General features: G+C 40.7%; 1 protein-coding gene across 2 annotated transcripts in view; it reads right to left on the bottom strand.

Annotated features, from left to right (window-relative positions):
• Positions 1-15,266, bottom strand: part of Syn1 (Syntrophin-like 1) — a 316,756-nt gene that overhangs the window by 28,971 nt on the left and 272,519 nt on the right. For both annotated transcript variants that reach the window (XM_083129446.1, XM_083129447.1), the window contains exon 4: positions 938-1,089. In XM_083129446.1, coding sequence (XP_082985572.1) covers positions 938-1,089 — 152 coding nt within the window. The remainder of the gene's footprint in view (positions 1-937; positions 1,090-15,266) is intronic.

Genomic DNA, 15,266 nt, shown 5'->3' with positions numbered 1-15,266 from the left:
TTTTCATATTGATTGATTGAGTTGGTGTTTTAAGTCCACTTTATGCACAGTATGGCTAATAGGGACTGGACTTACAGTTTAGTGTCCACTATGTGACTCTTCCGCGTATCGAACCAGGGACCCTTTGATTACATGTTAAATCGTATGGGCTGAAAAAAAACATCTGTTTACATGTAGGGCTTTTGCGGTAACTGAAAGAAAAATCTAAGAAAAGGGTAAGGTGTTTTCAAAAATGCATATTTCTTTGCATATTTTTCACCTTTTTGGTGCTTATTTTCAGACATATTTTAGGTATTTTAAGTGCATAACTATCCGGACCCTAGCGATAATGTTTAGGTTCTGCTGTGAAGGCAGGGAGCCCGTTAGTCTAATACTTCTGTTCCAAACGCTGGGAAGCAGTCAAACGCTATACAGACTAGGCCACAGTGGCTCTAACACGCACAGGTACAGTGGTGGTTAAAAAAGTTCAAACAATTCTTCATCGAATTCGTTGTCAGTTACACTTCCACGAGCAAGGCATTATTATCCTTCTCTTGTCATCTTTGTAACATAAGTGACACAGATTTCAATATTAGCCCCAAACAGAGAATTGGGTTAGGGTCGAAATCATGGAATTTCGTTAATTTAGAGGAGGAATTCTATCGGTATAATGTTGGCAGCATTCTCTAAATATGCTCTCCAGGGACCACCGGCATCTCATCTTGCACAAGCGGGCGACGAGCGACTGCTATTTTTGTACTGGACTGGATTGAGCGCTGAACAATTGATTCAAATTTAACAATGGAAACAAACTTACATATCTAAAAGGGGCAGGTAAGAAGAGTAGGCACTATCTCACAGGGAAATAGGCTCAGCCGCCCCTCCAAGCCAGCCACGCAGCGTACACGAGAAACTGAAAATATATAGTGTGGAAACTGTGAGGGAAAGTACACGGTACCTGGTGGAGAGGAGAGGGCAGATCTCCCTCGGAGACAGCCACGCTTCCAGGCTCCAGGGCGCCGAACTGTAGAGGCGGAGTTCCCGGTCTGTGACGGCGGCGAAGATAGATTGCCACCGCTCTTCCTCGCTCTCCGAGTTTACTTCTCCATCCTGCAAGGGAAGACAAAAACTCTTAGCATCTTGTCGCTTGTCGGGAGCACCTGAAGGAAACAGACATTCAGTTTTTCCCTGCTAACTGGATCCCTCTTTCTTTCAAATACATGTGTCAGTAAGGTTTTCGAACAAGTTTTAAAGGGCATTTCATGAAGGGGGGATAGCTTCGAGCCTCCATTCAGAGTCTTGACAAAGCATAGCGTCGAGCCTCGACAGCATTGACAAAGCATATAGCGTCAAGCCTCGATACAGAGTATTGACAAAGCATAACATCGAGACTCGATACAGAGTATTAACAAAGCATAACGTCGAGCCTCGATACAGAGTATTGACAAAGCATAACGTCGAGCCTCGATACAGAGTACACAAAGCATAACGTCGAGCCTCAATGCAGTGTCTTGACAATGTACAGCGTCAAGCTTCAATACTGAGTTGACAAAGCACAGCATCAAGCCTCGATAGAGTTGATGAAGCATAGCGCCGAGACCTGACGGAGTCTTAACAAAGCATAGGATTAAGCCTCGACGAAACCTAATTCTAGACACGAATAGCTTCGAACCTGGGCACAGAATTCTGACAAAGCATATGGTCGAGATTTGGCACAGAATCCCGTCAAAGTCTAGCGTCGAGGCTTTGCATAAAGCATGAAAAAGAATAGTGCTGATCATTCGGCCAGAAAGTATAGCATCGAACCTCGGAACAGAAACTTGACAATGCATCCTCAGTCTCGAGATACGTTTCTCTTGTCCACGGAAAAAAGAGAAAAAAGAAAAGACATTTGAGAAACGTACCTCAATTAACATGAGCAAGCACCATTCATCTTAGCTGGCAGAAAACCCCCGGCAGATAAGGCGGAAGACTCTAAGGCAGTTACGGGTGTGACAAAAGTCCTTCTTGAATGCGTCTGGCAGTTTTACGTGTCGCTAAACGAGGCCATCAAAAGACAGATAGGCGATCATTAAGGAACAGAGGAACCTTTCGCTGTCTTCCGATCAACACTAGGGATTACACCCACCTAGCCCCTGCGCTGCCGAGTGAAATCTGATGTGATACTTCGCTGATTAGAGAGGGGGGGAAGTTCACATATCACCAATGACACACGATGTCCTAAGACTCCCGAGGGGACGAAGAAGTAGATTTCGCACCCCCAGACTACCGTGGAAATGGTGGAAGGGTGTGGATAACTTGAAGATGGCTCTGCCAAATCATATGACGGTCTTCTTTATTGATCATGGCGACTCCATCCTAACAGGGTGACTTTATGGAAGTAAAATTATGAGCATCTTACCACGGACACGTTGAAGAACTTCCTCGGTACTGGGAAATCAAAATTAAGGCCGAATCACACGGAACTGGATTTCCAGTATTGGCGTCAAACTGGCTACCTGGCTGGAAAAGATGGCTGTCACGCTGACTGCTAGACTGGTTTTGATGACTAAACCGTGTTCTAATTGCAACTGACTTTCTCTGCTAGATTCTGTTGAGCAGCCAATCAGTTTTTATTTTAATTTTTAATAACAGGATAGCTATTCAACTACAGCGTTCTACAAATCGCTCGTCCATCGTTTTAGCTTTGTCTGCTATGTGCAATGCTTTGTGGTAAAAGAAGTATACCGACAAGTATGGTAACAAGTATCGTGTGAGGTGAAAACTAGCACCCCACTATTACAAGTCCAACTGGAAAATCCAGCAGGAAATCGAGCCTCGTGTGATTTAGGCATTATATCTGTTGTGTTGGAGCTATGGAAAATCACCAAGCTCAACTGTTGTTAGTAATGGTAAGTCTGATCAAAATACTAGATTTATTGGCCGAAAGTTGTATTACACTTAGGATACATATCCAGTTCGCTTCCCTCTCCTCTTCTACAAAATATAGGAAAATATCCGAGTGACTCTCAAATCGTAAATCAACAAACTCAAGCAGGACTCATTCTGTGGAAAATATCAACATTGTGCGGCCAAGAAGCCTACCTACATAATGGGTAAGAAAAACGTAAGGGTGTTTTCTTTAACCTTCCTGTTATCCACAAAATAGGACTTTGATGTGCTGACCACGCGTCAACCAATCAAAAAGCCACTTGGCAAGTCTTAGCTCTAAAAGAGCTGTTGCGCCACGAAGTTTAGTTTCTTTAGTTTTTAGTAATAATATAAATGATATCAGAATTGTTATTATCAATTAATAATAGAAAATTACTATTAATGTTCTTCTCGGTCATTAGTATTTTTCAGTATGTTTGCATTTCACTCCACGGCCGTTTTAGTGGATTTTGTTCGTATTTAGAAACTTGTTAAATGAAAAATCATTTTTCTTCAACTTAAGTTGGGGAACAGAGAGCATTCACCCTTAAATTGTAGAGTTCAAGTTTAAAAATAAAATCCACGCTTTTCCTATTAATTTCAATAGTAAATTACTAAACATCCAGCTGTATCAAATTATTCAAATACTTTCACAAGGATGTGACTCTCACGTTTATGAGAAACTCGAAGCATTTTACTACACTGTCTACAAGTAACTTTACAGAAGATTTTCGTGGGTCAGCTTAGGTCCCTGTTGATAATTTTCAGGTCATTAAGTTCCGAGCCTCACTTATGAGGTAAAAATTAATATCGAGGGAGGGGCAATTTCCAGTTTGCCCCTTTCTGGACGCCCTTGACGGTACTTTCGTCGTTTAAGTGGGAAACGTTCCCGGTTAGAATCGTGGCATGTGTGATTTTGTGAGTGTCGCTTCACCAGTTTCATCATACCATCACTCACCTTCGCGGTTAGACAAAATTGGCAGAAAAACGAAGTGAAATAAACCAAATCAAGCAAAAGTGTTGCCAACTTATCGTGCATTTGACGTAGTTTCTGAAGAGAAGAGAAGCACAGATGGAAGGATGGGGGCATTAAGACCTGGTAACAAGAGATGAAGGCTGTTACCGCCCCGCGTAAAGCAGATGAGTCCTCTTTTCCCCCGGCTAATTGTCCCCGTGCAATAAATTACTCGTCAGGAGCTTGACAAATCATTTCGTTGACGGTGCAAATTACTTGACGGTTTGTTTCCCAGCGTTCATCTCTCGGCGACGTCACTGCGGTAGCCAGAATGGGGGAGAAGGTTACCGGCAATAAAAAATAATGGATGCCCCGTTCGCTCCCTACGTTACCTCGTTCCCGGGATCGGACCTAACGAATGGGGGAGATCATTGAATTCATTTGCCTCTCAAATGTCCCAAGATCGTGTCCCAGGCGTTTCTTCCGCCTCCTAGGACTTCCGGTTTCTGTAAGTGAATATTTGTTCATTTTATCTGTCAATATATAACCGCGTTTCCTTGATATATCTACGAACGAGTAATTTTATTTGCTTTTTCAGTTCAAACTTGTAAACAACCACTCAGGAAAACTAGGGAAGGCAGTGGCTTTGCATTAGTAGGAGTGCTGGTTCGAAGCCGTTACGGGTACGTTAAAAATAAATGATCTAAAATTTTGAATCTTGTCTCTGTTTTTACGTGTTTAAACATTTAAATTAAACATTTTCTGTAAGGAGTAGCCTTTCCAGACGACAGTCGTGTCAACTTCACTTCGACTGCATTTTGTAGACTAACGAGGCTATGGCGTCTGGACTCGCAGCCACTATAATCGTCTATCCATGCGTCTTTGTGATCATCCCTTCAACTATTTCATCCTATTCTTCGTGATTGGCCAAAAGTGACAGAAACGAAAAACTAAACCCAACGCTCCTCTGAGAGTCAGGGCCTGTTTAGCGACTGTTTTATTGGGTAGCGCGTGGTCAGCGCATCGAGTCCCACACCCGCGGTTTTCTGGCTTTGGAGAAAGGAGCTAGCTGCTACTTCTCTTCAAGTAGCTTCCCAAGCATCCTCACGATAATAGGTCAAAATCCGACATTTTGGGGTACTCGCCAGGAGTCGAACCCAAGATCGCTCGCGCCGAAAGCGAGAGCGCTAACCATTTGGCTGCGCGTGAGATAAATTAGCATAAAAGCGAAATAAAATTGAATTGAATTTACATTTGTCCACTTTATGCACAGATAGGCTAATCGGGACTGGGACCTGCCGTTTAAAGTGGGATCCCAACCACTGTGCAATGTGCCTCCACCAGGAACCGAACCCAGAGCCCCTTGATTACAAGGCGACGAAGTTACCACTACGCCATCGGGGAGGCCATTGCGAAGTACAATAAATCGAATCAATCAATCAACATTAACGCGTTGTTACTAGTATCAATGTATTTCATTTAGGACTGAGTCGATACAAGTGGTATCGGTATCGGTAACTGTAAGTTGAATTTTCGGTTTAATTGCAACACTTTAAAAAGGATTGCAACACTGAAAAACTTCTTCTTCTTCTTTTTCTTTCATCCTCCGGGGGTAGAAATAAGTTCACATAAAATGTCACAAGACATTCTAACGAGGTATAATGCTACATGAGAACAATTTGGGAGTAATTTAATGCCATTAATAGAATGTGATGTAGTGAGTTTTGTGACTCGCTAACTAGCCTTTGTTATTTTAAACTGGAATTATGCATGTATCAGTATCGGTTGGGACCGGTCATGCTATCGGTATCAGCAAATGGTGGGATCGGCTAAGCCCTAATTTTATTTCATTTCTAAACTGATCACATTCTGAGACAGGGCATGCTTAAAGCAGTAAACATTTAAACATTTTTAACATTTTTAAAAAAAAAATCACCAGTACAAAACTGGTCAAGTTCCTTGAACACCTCAATTTGTCAGTACACAAAGTCCTGTCAAAAGTAAAGCTATGTTCACAACGTCTCCAGCTTGCTGAGCAAGTTCCAGGCAAGCGAGCCTTGTTGAAGAGTAAAGCGTGCGCACGAGTGTGAGCGATTGGTACTGGATTGAGATGACGTCAGCGTCTCACCGGGATCCATGCTACCGATAGGACGATTCAAGATGTGCCACTCGCACCCAGGCTTCAAGTGCTAAAACGACCACATGGCACCCTACCTACATTCCGTCTCGGGAATCTGTAAAGCAAAGTCGTGCAGAACGGAGAGAAGGGGAGAAAGTGAGAGGCGGAGCAAAGTCGTGCGCTGCTGCAAACGGCTGGTAGCTGAAGGCACGTTTGTGCATTCGAACGTTACGTGTGTGACATTTCACACACAAAATGTAAAGTTCTAGACATGAGATTGAATTAAAATATTCAGAATGAAATTTGTGGTGTCTGCTAAGAAACGGGATAAAAAAAAACCTTGAGTATGATGACAGCGCGAATGCATGAAAAACAAAGAAAATGTGTTAGGTAATATAGTAAAGTTTGACTTCATTTGTCTGTGAAGCATATATTTGCTACGGATGCTAATAATTTTTGTTGGTGAAATATGCAAATTATATTCATTTACAAGTATTTAAACATTAATGCAATTAAAACCAATAATTAATTAATTTTGTTATTTACATGGAATAGGACAATTTTTCGTGGAATGCACAGTTTCTTTCTCCATGAACTCACTTCCTCTCTCACGGGTTCTTGGTCGAGCCCTCACGAGTCACTACTTGCACAGTGACTTGTTTTCGTTTGCTTGCTCCAGAGATACCCGGGACAGAGTATAGCAATATACACTACTCGATTCTTCATTTCGAGTTTCATCGTATAAAGATCATCTAAGCGAAGCCATTTACTTTTCTAAAAAATACAAATAAAACATGTCTGAAACAAAAGCACAATTTCACCTACGAAAGTTCAAACAGAATCTCCTCAGCTACTTTGCCTCGAGAACTCATAACCTTCCTGAATTGCTTTTTGGGAAGAATTTTGATAGCAAGCTGCTTGGCAACATACCAGCACAAAGTACAAAATAGATCATATTGTACGGAGTACGCAGGCGTTTCTTGTTTTAAAAAGCAATGCATAGCAAGCGTAATAATTTGGTAACCTTGGCAACGGCCTGCAGCATTTTCCCCACATGGCAGTTTGGATCCCGTTAAAAGAGATGTGTTACTTGGTTGCTGGTTGCGTGGTGATACGACTCCTGGAATGTGCACATTTCCTTCGCACCCATTAACCCATTCTATGAACCCATTTTACCCTGGAGAAATATCAACAGTCAACGCTTTTCGTAGGCCTCCCTCGTTTTATTCCTTGGTCGGACCCTCACTTAGTGAAGCAGTTAATGTGATCGTCTTGTAGATTACAAGACCGAAGTTCGTTTCTTCGTGAGAACAGATTTTAATAACTGAAATTTGTATTGTGTTTTTCCTGTAAGATTAGTCTCCAGTATTACTCTTCGTCGCTATCAGGGTGGATGAAAATAATCATTTTTATTTAAAAAAAAAAAAAAACATTTTTGATGATATTATTTATTTAAATTGAATATTTTTAAAATTTAAAACAAAAACACGCTTAAAATTGCTTGCATGTTTTCTGGCACCATAGATATACCGGTAGCAGTGGCGTATGCTGAGTGAAAGACCTGGAGTAGCTCACTATGACACCTGGTCCTAGGCTATGCAGGAAGCGAGAAGACTAGGCTCATTCTTGACGTCTTCAAGGAAACCACATTGCCATCTCAACGGTAGTCAGGTTGCAAACTTATAAAAATTCAGGTTGCCAACTTCTAAGAAATCAGGTTGCCAACTTCTAAGAAATCAGGTTGCCAACTTCTAAGAAATCGGGTTGCCAACCCCTAAGGATGCAGGTTGCCAACCCCTAAGGATGCAGGTTGCCAACTCCTAAAAATTCAGGTTGCCAACTCCTAAAAATTCAGGTTGCCAACTCCTAATAATTAAGGTTGCCAACTCCTAATAATTCAGGTTGCCAACTCCTAATAATTCAGGTTGCCAACTCCTAATAATTCAGGTTGCCAACTCCTAATAATTCAGGTTGCCAACCCCTAAGGATGCAGGTTGCCAACTCCTAAAAATTCAGGTTGCCAACTCCTAAAAATTCAGGTTGCCAACTCCTAAAAATTCAGGTTGCCAACTCCTAATAATTAAGGTTGCCAACTCCTAATAATTCAGGTTGCCAACTCCTAATAATTCAGGTTGCCAACTCCTAAAAATTCAGGTTGCCAACTCCTAATAATTCAGGTTGCCAACTTTAGTATTGCCATTTTCTTCTTTTGGAAATCAGCTTAATTCACAGTTTCTAATCGATTGTTCTTCAGTATTTTACTTTCTAGGATTCACGCTTCGCAGATAGCCTGGAATATACGCTCCTGACCGGTAGATATATCTTTTTTTATATACAAAGGCTATTTCCGGTAAACGGCCTATAAAATATTTGATTTGTTTTTGTTTCATTTGATGTTTTAAGTTCACTTGATCCACAGTAAGGCTAATCGGGACTGGACCTACAGTTTAAAGTGGGATCCGTACCATTTGTGCCTCCACGGGGTTTCGAACTCGGGACCGCTTGATTACAAGGCGACGACAAGAAACACTGCGCCATCGGGGAGACAGATGAAATATTTGAACAGTTTGATTAAAGCAAATAAAAATTACAGTAGAGTCTCGCTTATCCGACATAAACGGGCTGGCAGAACGTCGGATAAGCGAAAATGTCGGATAATAGGGAGATGTTAAGAAAAAGCCTACTAAACGTAAAACTAATGCTATAATTTTACACATTACGAACCTAATACAGTAATCATGTTTTACAACAATACAGAAAAAATTAACTGGAAAAATGAACTTACAGTTCTTGTTGCCGATTGATGATTTTTTCCGGTGGTATGTCGGATAATACGGAATGTCGGATAAGAGAAGGTCGGATAAACGAGACTCTACTGTATATGTAAATATACATTTTTCTGTTTCTGATATTGTATAGTATGTGAATGTAGCTACTATGGAAATATGTGTTGATGGTGTTAATGAAACTATAATTATTTCAGTAACTTATCTTCCAGTGAAAATAAACATTCTGGATGTACTATATAGTAATTGTAACTTAAAATAATTTTGTAGTCTTTTTAGCTGAATTCCGGCATTTTTTAATGACAGTTTGCAAAATATCAGCTGCCATGTTTATTCACAGCTCAATCATAACGACACTATTTAGCACTTAGCATGATTAGTATTTTGTTTATTATTATACACAAAATGTTTGCTATTTTTGCCTATAAAAATCATTGAATTTTAAATCACGAGAAATTTAAGTGTGTTTACAGTTAACATATTACATTTCCTTTCGTACGAGCTTCACCATCAGTATATATATTGTTCTCTTTCATAGAGCCCAATAAACACCATTTAATGATTACGAGCCACCTTGGTCGCTGTTGGTGTTACATGTTATTGGCTGGGTTAAGATCACCTGTGAGGCCTCCCCGATGGCGCAGTGGTAGCGTCGTTGCCTTGTAATCAAGGGGTCCCGGGTTCGTTACCCGGTGGAGGTACATAGTGGTTCGGATCCCACTTTAAACTGTAGGTCCAGTCCCGATTAGCCTTACTGTGCATAAAGTGGACTTAAACACTCAATCAATCAAGATCACATGTGCTCAGATAGGCTAATAAAGACTGGACCTACAGTTTAAAGTAAGTTCTGGAGCAATGTGCCTCCACAGGGAATCGAACCCGAGACGCATTGATCGGAAGGTGGCGTTCCGGGTTCAAATTCTGGGCAAGAGTGCGTTATCATTTGTTTAATTTCCATCGTTACGTTTAACATAACGAGGTAGAAAAAGAGGACGAATTAATATAAATACAGGGTGAGTCAATTAGGTAACATAGGAAAACAAATACGTGCACATTACTGACATGTTACGGTTACAGTATGTGTTCAGTGTGCGCAACATCTGCTTGAATGCATGCTTCAATGCTAGTGTGGTGGAAGTGCTTTGGGAGATGGCGTCTGTGATACTTTCTTTCAAGTGGCTGAGGCTATTAGTTTTCTTGGCGTACACGATGACCTTTACGTGTCAACGCAAGTAAAAATCCAGGAGTGTTAGGTCAGGCGACCGTGGTGGCCATTCTGCAATGTAACCTCACTTTTGGCTCACCCTGTACAAACAAATAGGAAACATTCAACATCAAAAGAAAAAATAAGCAATGATCAAAACAATTTAAGCTGGAATCAGAAATACCAGACAACCAACGATGACTATCCTAGATGAGGTTCCAGCGCCATATGAGCGTTAGGTATCTCCCCGAAATCATTTCGAAACTCCAGACGTTCGTTCTCTTTAAGAAACAGCGTCTCAAGGACGAACCAGGGATTTATCACCGCTGGGGAAAGTATTTCACCAATTCATCCCGTTTCTTCCAGAAATTTAAGAAGCCGGGGAGAGTTTAAAATCAAGATTTACTACCTTAATAAATTACGCTGCAGAAGCACGCGAATTACGGCCCTGGTAATCGCGGATAAATTGCAGAAATAGAAGATGTTGCCCCGAAATGTAGTATTTTAATAGCCCGCAATTCGCGAACCCAACATACATAGAATAGGATCGGTGGTATCGCGCAATATACTATCTTTTACATTTAATTGACACCAACCTATGGTGCCATCTACCTTACTTCTCACTCCTGAACATATTCTGGATATTATTTCGTCCCGGACAATTCATTTTAGAAATAAAACTTTTGCCGAGATTTTTCAAGCTTTTCACGCGGGCAGATTTATCGATATGACTCGTGTCTCAAACAATATTTGTGTATGCAGTTTCATATTTCTGGCTACTACAGTTCTTGGCTTGTGATGATGATTTAATCTAAGTGTGTGTGTGTTTTACAAAGGCTTCCCAGCAACTTTTTCCCGAAAGTATCTAACGTTCGGAAGAACTAAACAAATTCTACAGAAATACACCTGGGTACATAAATATATGTAGAAGGGATATTCGGAAAGTAAGTTTTGTTTACGCTTATAACCGCCACGGTCGCCATTTGCGCATGCGCAGTGACTTTCTTGTTCTCTGTCAAAGACAGTGCTGCAATTACAAGAACATCAGGCCATGTTATTGTAATGTTTTATCATGTTACAAATCAACAAGATTTCTCCACAAGAGGGTCTCCCTGATGGCTTATTAGTAACGCCGAGGCCTTGGAATCAAGGGCTCCAGGGTTCTATACACGGTGGAGGCACATAGTGGTTCGACTTTTACTTTAACGATAGGTCCAGTCTCGATTTGTCTATCTGTGCATAAAGTGGGTCTAAAAACTCTAAACCCATTTCTTAAAATAGATATGCATTGTTGTTGTTAGCTCACAGATCATGGTTCTCTTTCATCCATTGAGAACACAACACTAGTCTACATTTCAGTCTTACGGCAGGCGCCCGGAAAAAAAAATTAAACAAATCTTAAATGTCCTACACTTTTAACATCATATAAATTACATTAAGAAAAATCATTGAGAAAGCATTTATCTTCTGAGATGATTTAGTACTCTCATATAGATTTAGGAAAGCATACTATAGATAAATTTCACATAGGATCTCTAAAATGTTTGGTATTGGTTCAGTACAGTTTCAAATATATTAACTGTTCAGTGATTGATAATTACATTATGACCAAAACTGGAAACCTGAGTAAGATTAGTTTCACCGAGCTTTCTTGAAAACACACTTAGTAGTGTCATTAATTGTAAGCCTGTTTCTTTTTACTAGAGAAATCATTTTAAAAATTATTATTTTTTAATCGAAATTACATCCATTTCACATTGCACGGAAAATAGTCTAAGATTAAAAATTACTGACTTAATTGACAAAAATGCCACAAGAATTGACCAAAAACCTAAATACTGACTATTTACTTAACAATTTTAATATAGCATATCGATGAAAATAACATCTGAACAGTGAAACTGGGTTTTTTTTATCCAGCATCCAACATCCACATAGCCAGTGACAACAAACACTTTTACAAACACAAAACTAATATTTTTTATGGAGACAGGACAGGATTTTCATAATTGTACTCTATGTTTTTATTTTGCACCCAAGAAGATTAATACACTGTAAACATGATGAATAACATTAGGAAGCAGGGAAGAAACAAAATTTTCAGAAGGAAAACAAATGGCCAAGAAACTATTCTATAATTGGCCTACTTTGTCTGTACAAAAATAGCTATTAATAGGTTAGGAAAACTATAAAAAACAATGTCTTATTTTAATTGAACTGGAAAACAATTTCTCTCAGTGGGAAGTAGGCATTCGAATTGATTTGACTTTTGTCACTTATCGTCGCTTTCCTGCCATTTTTGGCAAATTTTGACGATAAGGATGAGCGATGATATGAGGTAATTGATGAAGAGATACTCACATGATCAGGCCGGGATTCGAACCCACAACGCTTGGTGGCAAACCGCGGTGTGTTAACCACTCAGCCACTGAGGTCGGCAGGGGTGTCGTCCCGTGTAGCTCAAACGGAATAACAAAAATTTTAAATTACAAATCGAAGCCATGAAAAGAAAACACATTAGTGGAATATGTTATGGGATGTCCATGAATATTTAAAATAATTATGATCACAAATCTGAAAATAACTTGAGTCGAAGATAGCAAAAATATTCCCTAAATACGAATAAATGAACGTTTCTGTCTACAGGTGCGAAAAAAATAATTTTTCATACCAGAGCACCAGAGCTGTAGCAAAAGATTCTGCTCCCGAAAAACTGATAAATTACAGACCAAGATAAAAAAAGCCAGACCACTTTCCATCCCTGTTACTGTGAATGACGGTGTCATAAATTTTGACTTTAAATCCCACATTTGGGGCTAGTGTTCCCTACTTTTTTCTTACAGTGATCTGGTGACCCTATACTGCACTTGTGGAGCGTCTGAGGATTGCGGTGACGCGTCAGTGCTCTTTAAGTGCAACAGGTTACCACACACGAGAACATTACTTGAAGAGTCACAAAACGGAGGACTGAAAGGTTGAGACAATTCACTTCCAGCGAGACTGGAATGCCGCCTGGAGCTTACGGGACGGAAAAGATCCACTAAAATCCTGCTCTACGGCGAAATGCGTCGCTGAGAAGCAGTGTTGCCATATGCTGGTTGCCCAATTTTCCGTACGCTTATAAATTATCAACATCATCCATCGCACGGCTATGTAATAGGACAAAGCTAGATGGGTGATATGGTTCATGCACGTAAGCAGACACGTACAAAGAATACTTTTATTGGAATTAAGTACTTTGAACCTCGAATTTCGGGTTTTTAATTGATAAATTTGTTCTCGAAGAGTACAAAACGACTGATTGATTGGTTTGGTTTATTTTACTTCGCTTTTCTGCCACTTTTGGCTAATCGCGAAGAAGAGGATAAGTGATGATACCATGGAATTCATAAAAGAACACTCACAAAGAAAACCCATGCCCAGGTCGGGATTCGAAACCGGGACTCCTAGATTTGTAGCGCGCTGTACTGATTATTATGTATTACGTACTGAGTATTATGCATTATGTAACCTTCTCTATTCGCCATTCTCTTTTCATTCAAATACATATATATATAGTATATTGATGTGTTATTGTAGGTTTAGTTTTACTTACGCCACAAGCTCTAATGTAGTAAATGGTTTAACTTACATATGATACAGTGTTTACACTTAATGATTTACCTTGCTATTTGCACGTAAGTTGTACAATTTTAACGTGCCTCATTGAATGAACTCTGTACTTTATAACACCGATAATGAATTACTAACTGATTGAGCCTGAATTGTGAGGGATTGAGCACCACTGACGAGGCAAGCAACTTCATATCAAGGGCGGATTTGGAGCCTCTATCCTGGGACAGGGATGGACTAATCTTATACGTCTATTGGCTTGACACGTTATCTCTGCCTACCCTCGTCACCTCAAAGTTTTACCGGTGCTGTCTGTGGCATTCCACATATCAAGAATACTCCAAGTCAATCGAGAATGAGATAATATCTTCCAAAATCTTGAAGGTTCCATCCAAGTTTAGCTTCAATATATGTGTTAAGGATTATTATTTTCAAGAAATCTTGTGTTTCTCTTTCGATGCAAGAGACCGCGGAAGAGAATTCACAATATTGAATTTCCAGTGCATTTATTCCACATATGGCAACATTGCTAAGAAGGATAAGAATGCCCGTTGTAGCTGGAGACCATGGCAGCATGGAGGCACACGAAATAACTCCCCAGACCGTTCCTTTAAACTCGGAGGCTACACAGCTACTTAATTATTGCCCCAACCAAGAGAACCCCGATGGTGGACAGATTGCGGCTTCCATTTCAGTGCCAGTTGCCGCCGCCTGCTGTTCCTCCGGGAAGGATTAAACCGAAAAGCTCTCAAAAGTACATTTCCTCAAGAACCACACCCTGGCCGGAACTTTCTCCCCGAGTGTTCGAAGTTACACTTGCAGACGCGGCGCGTAAGGCACTTTTTGCACAGACTAGCTCAATCGGGACTGGATGCGTAGTTTGCACTGTGATTCGGGTCGTTGGGATTTGAAGGCGGGTATTTTTTATTTATTTTTTTAGCCTCCCTGATGGCGTAGTGGTAATTCTGTCGCCTCGCATCGTAATCAAGGAGATCCGGTTCGATACCCGGTGGAGAGACATAGTGCTTTGGAGTCCACCTTAAACTGTAGGTCCAGTCCCGATTAGCTTATGCATGCATAATATAAAGCACCAAGATTTCAGTCTTGACCTAGCATAGTGAGGACAATTGGGAAGCTACTTGAAAAGAGGAAGTGAAATAGCGTACTTCAGTCTCCAAAGCCCGACCCTGCCCCCCCCAAAAAAAAAACAGCGGCGAATGGACTCGACGCGTTACCCAACGAAAAAGCTGCTCGGCAGGCCCTAGCCCTCAGAATATTAGAAGCAAGAAGTGCGCCTCGTGTTTATTTTCCACAACGAACATCAACGCTAAGAGGGGAAGTCGGTAAATAGATCACAAAGTGATATGGGATAGCCGAAAATACCAAAAAGTAGTTCCGGAAGGTGTCACTCGATGGCAGCACAATCCAACTTCATGATATTCAGTTAGCAGTCGCTAGATAGCAGACGCAGGCTTGAGCACCTCAGTTTAAAAATGACGACTTGTGGAGAAGGGACAGGTGAAGGGAATGCTTCGAGCTGACAGACTGGTAACGATAGGCAGCATAGCAACTGCAATAGGGTGTTCTCATGGTTTAGCCTACAGCATAATGCATGATCATTTGAATTTCCGAAAAGCGTGCGCACGGTGGCGGAAAACATTTCGCAGATGATGAAGATGTTGAACGTCAGGTGCGACTGTG

The sequence above is a fragment of the Lepisma saccharinum genome, chromosome 1 (assembly GCF_977018435.1).
Source record: "Lepisma saccharinum chromosome 1, izLepSacc3.1, whole genome shotgun sequence".
Taxonomy (NCBI): domain Eukaryota; kingdom Metazoa; phylum Arthropoda; class Insecta; order Zygentoma; family Lepismatidae; genus Lepisma; species Lepisma saccharinum.
This window is presented reverse-complemented; position numbering and strand designations above follow the sequence as displayed.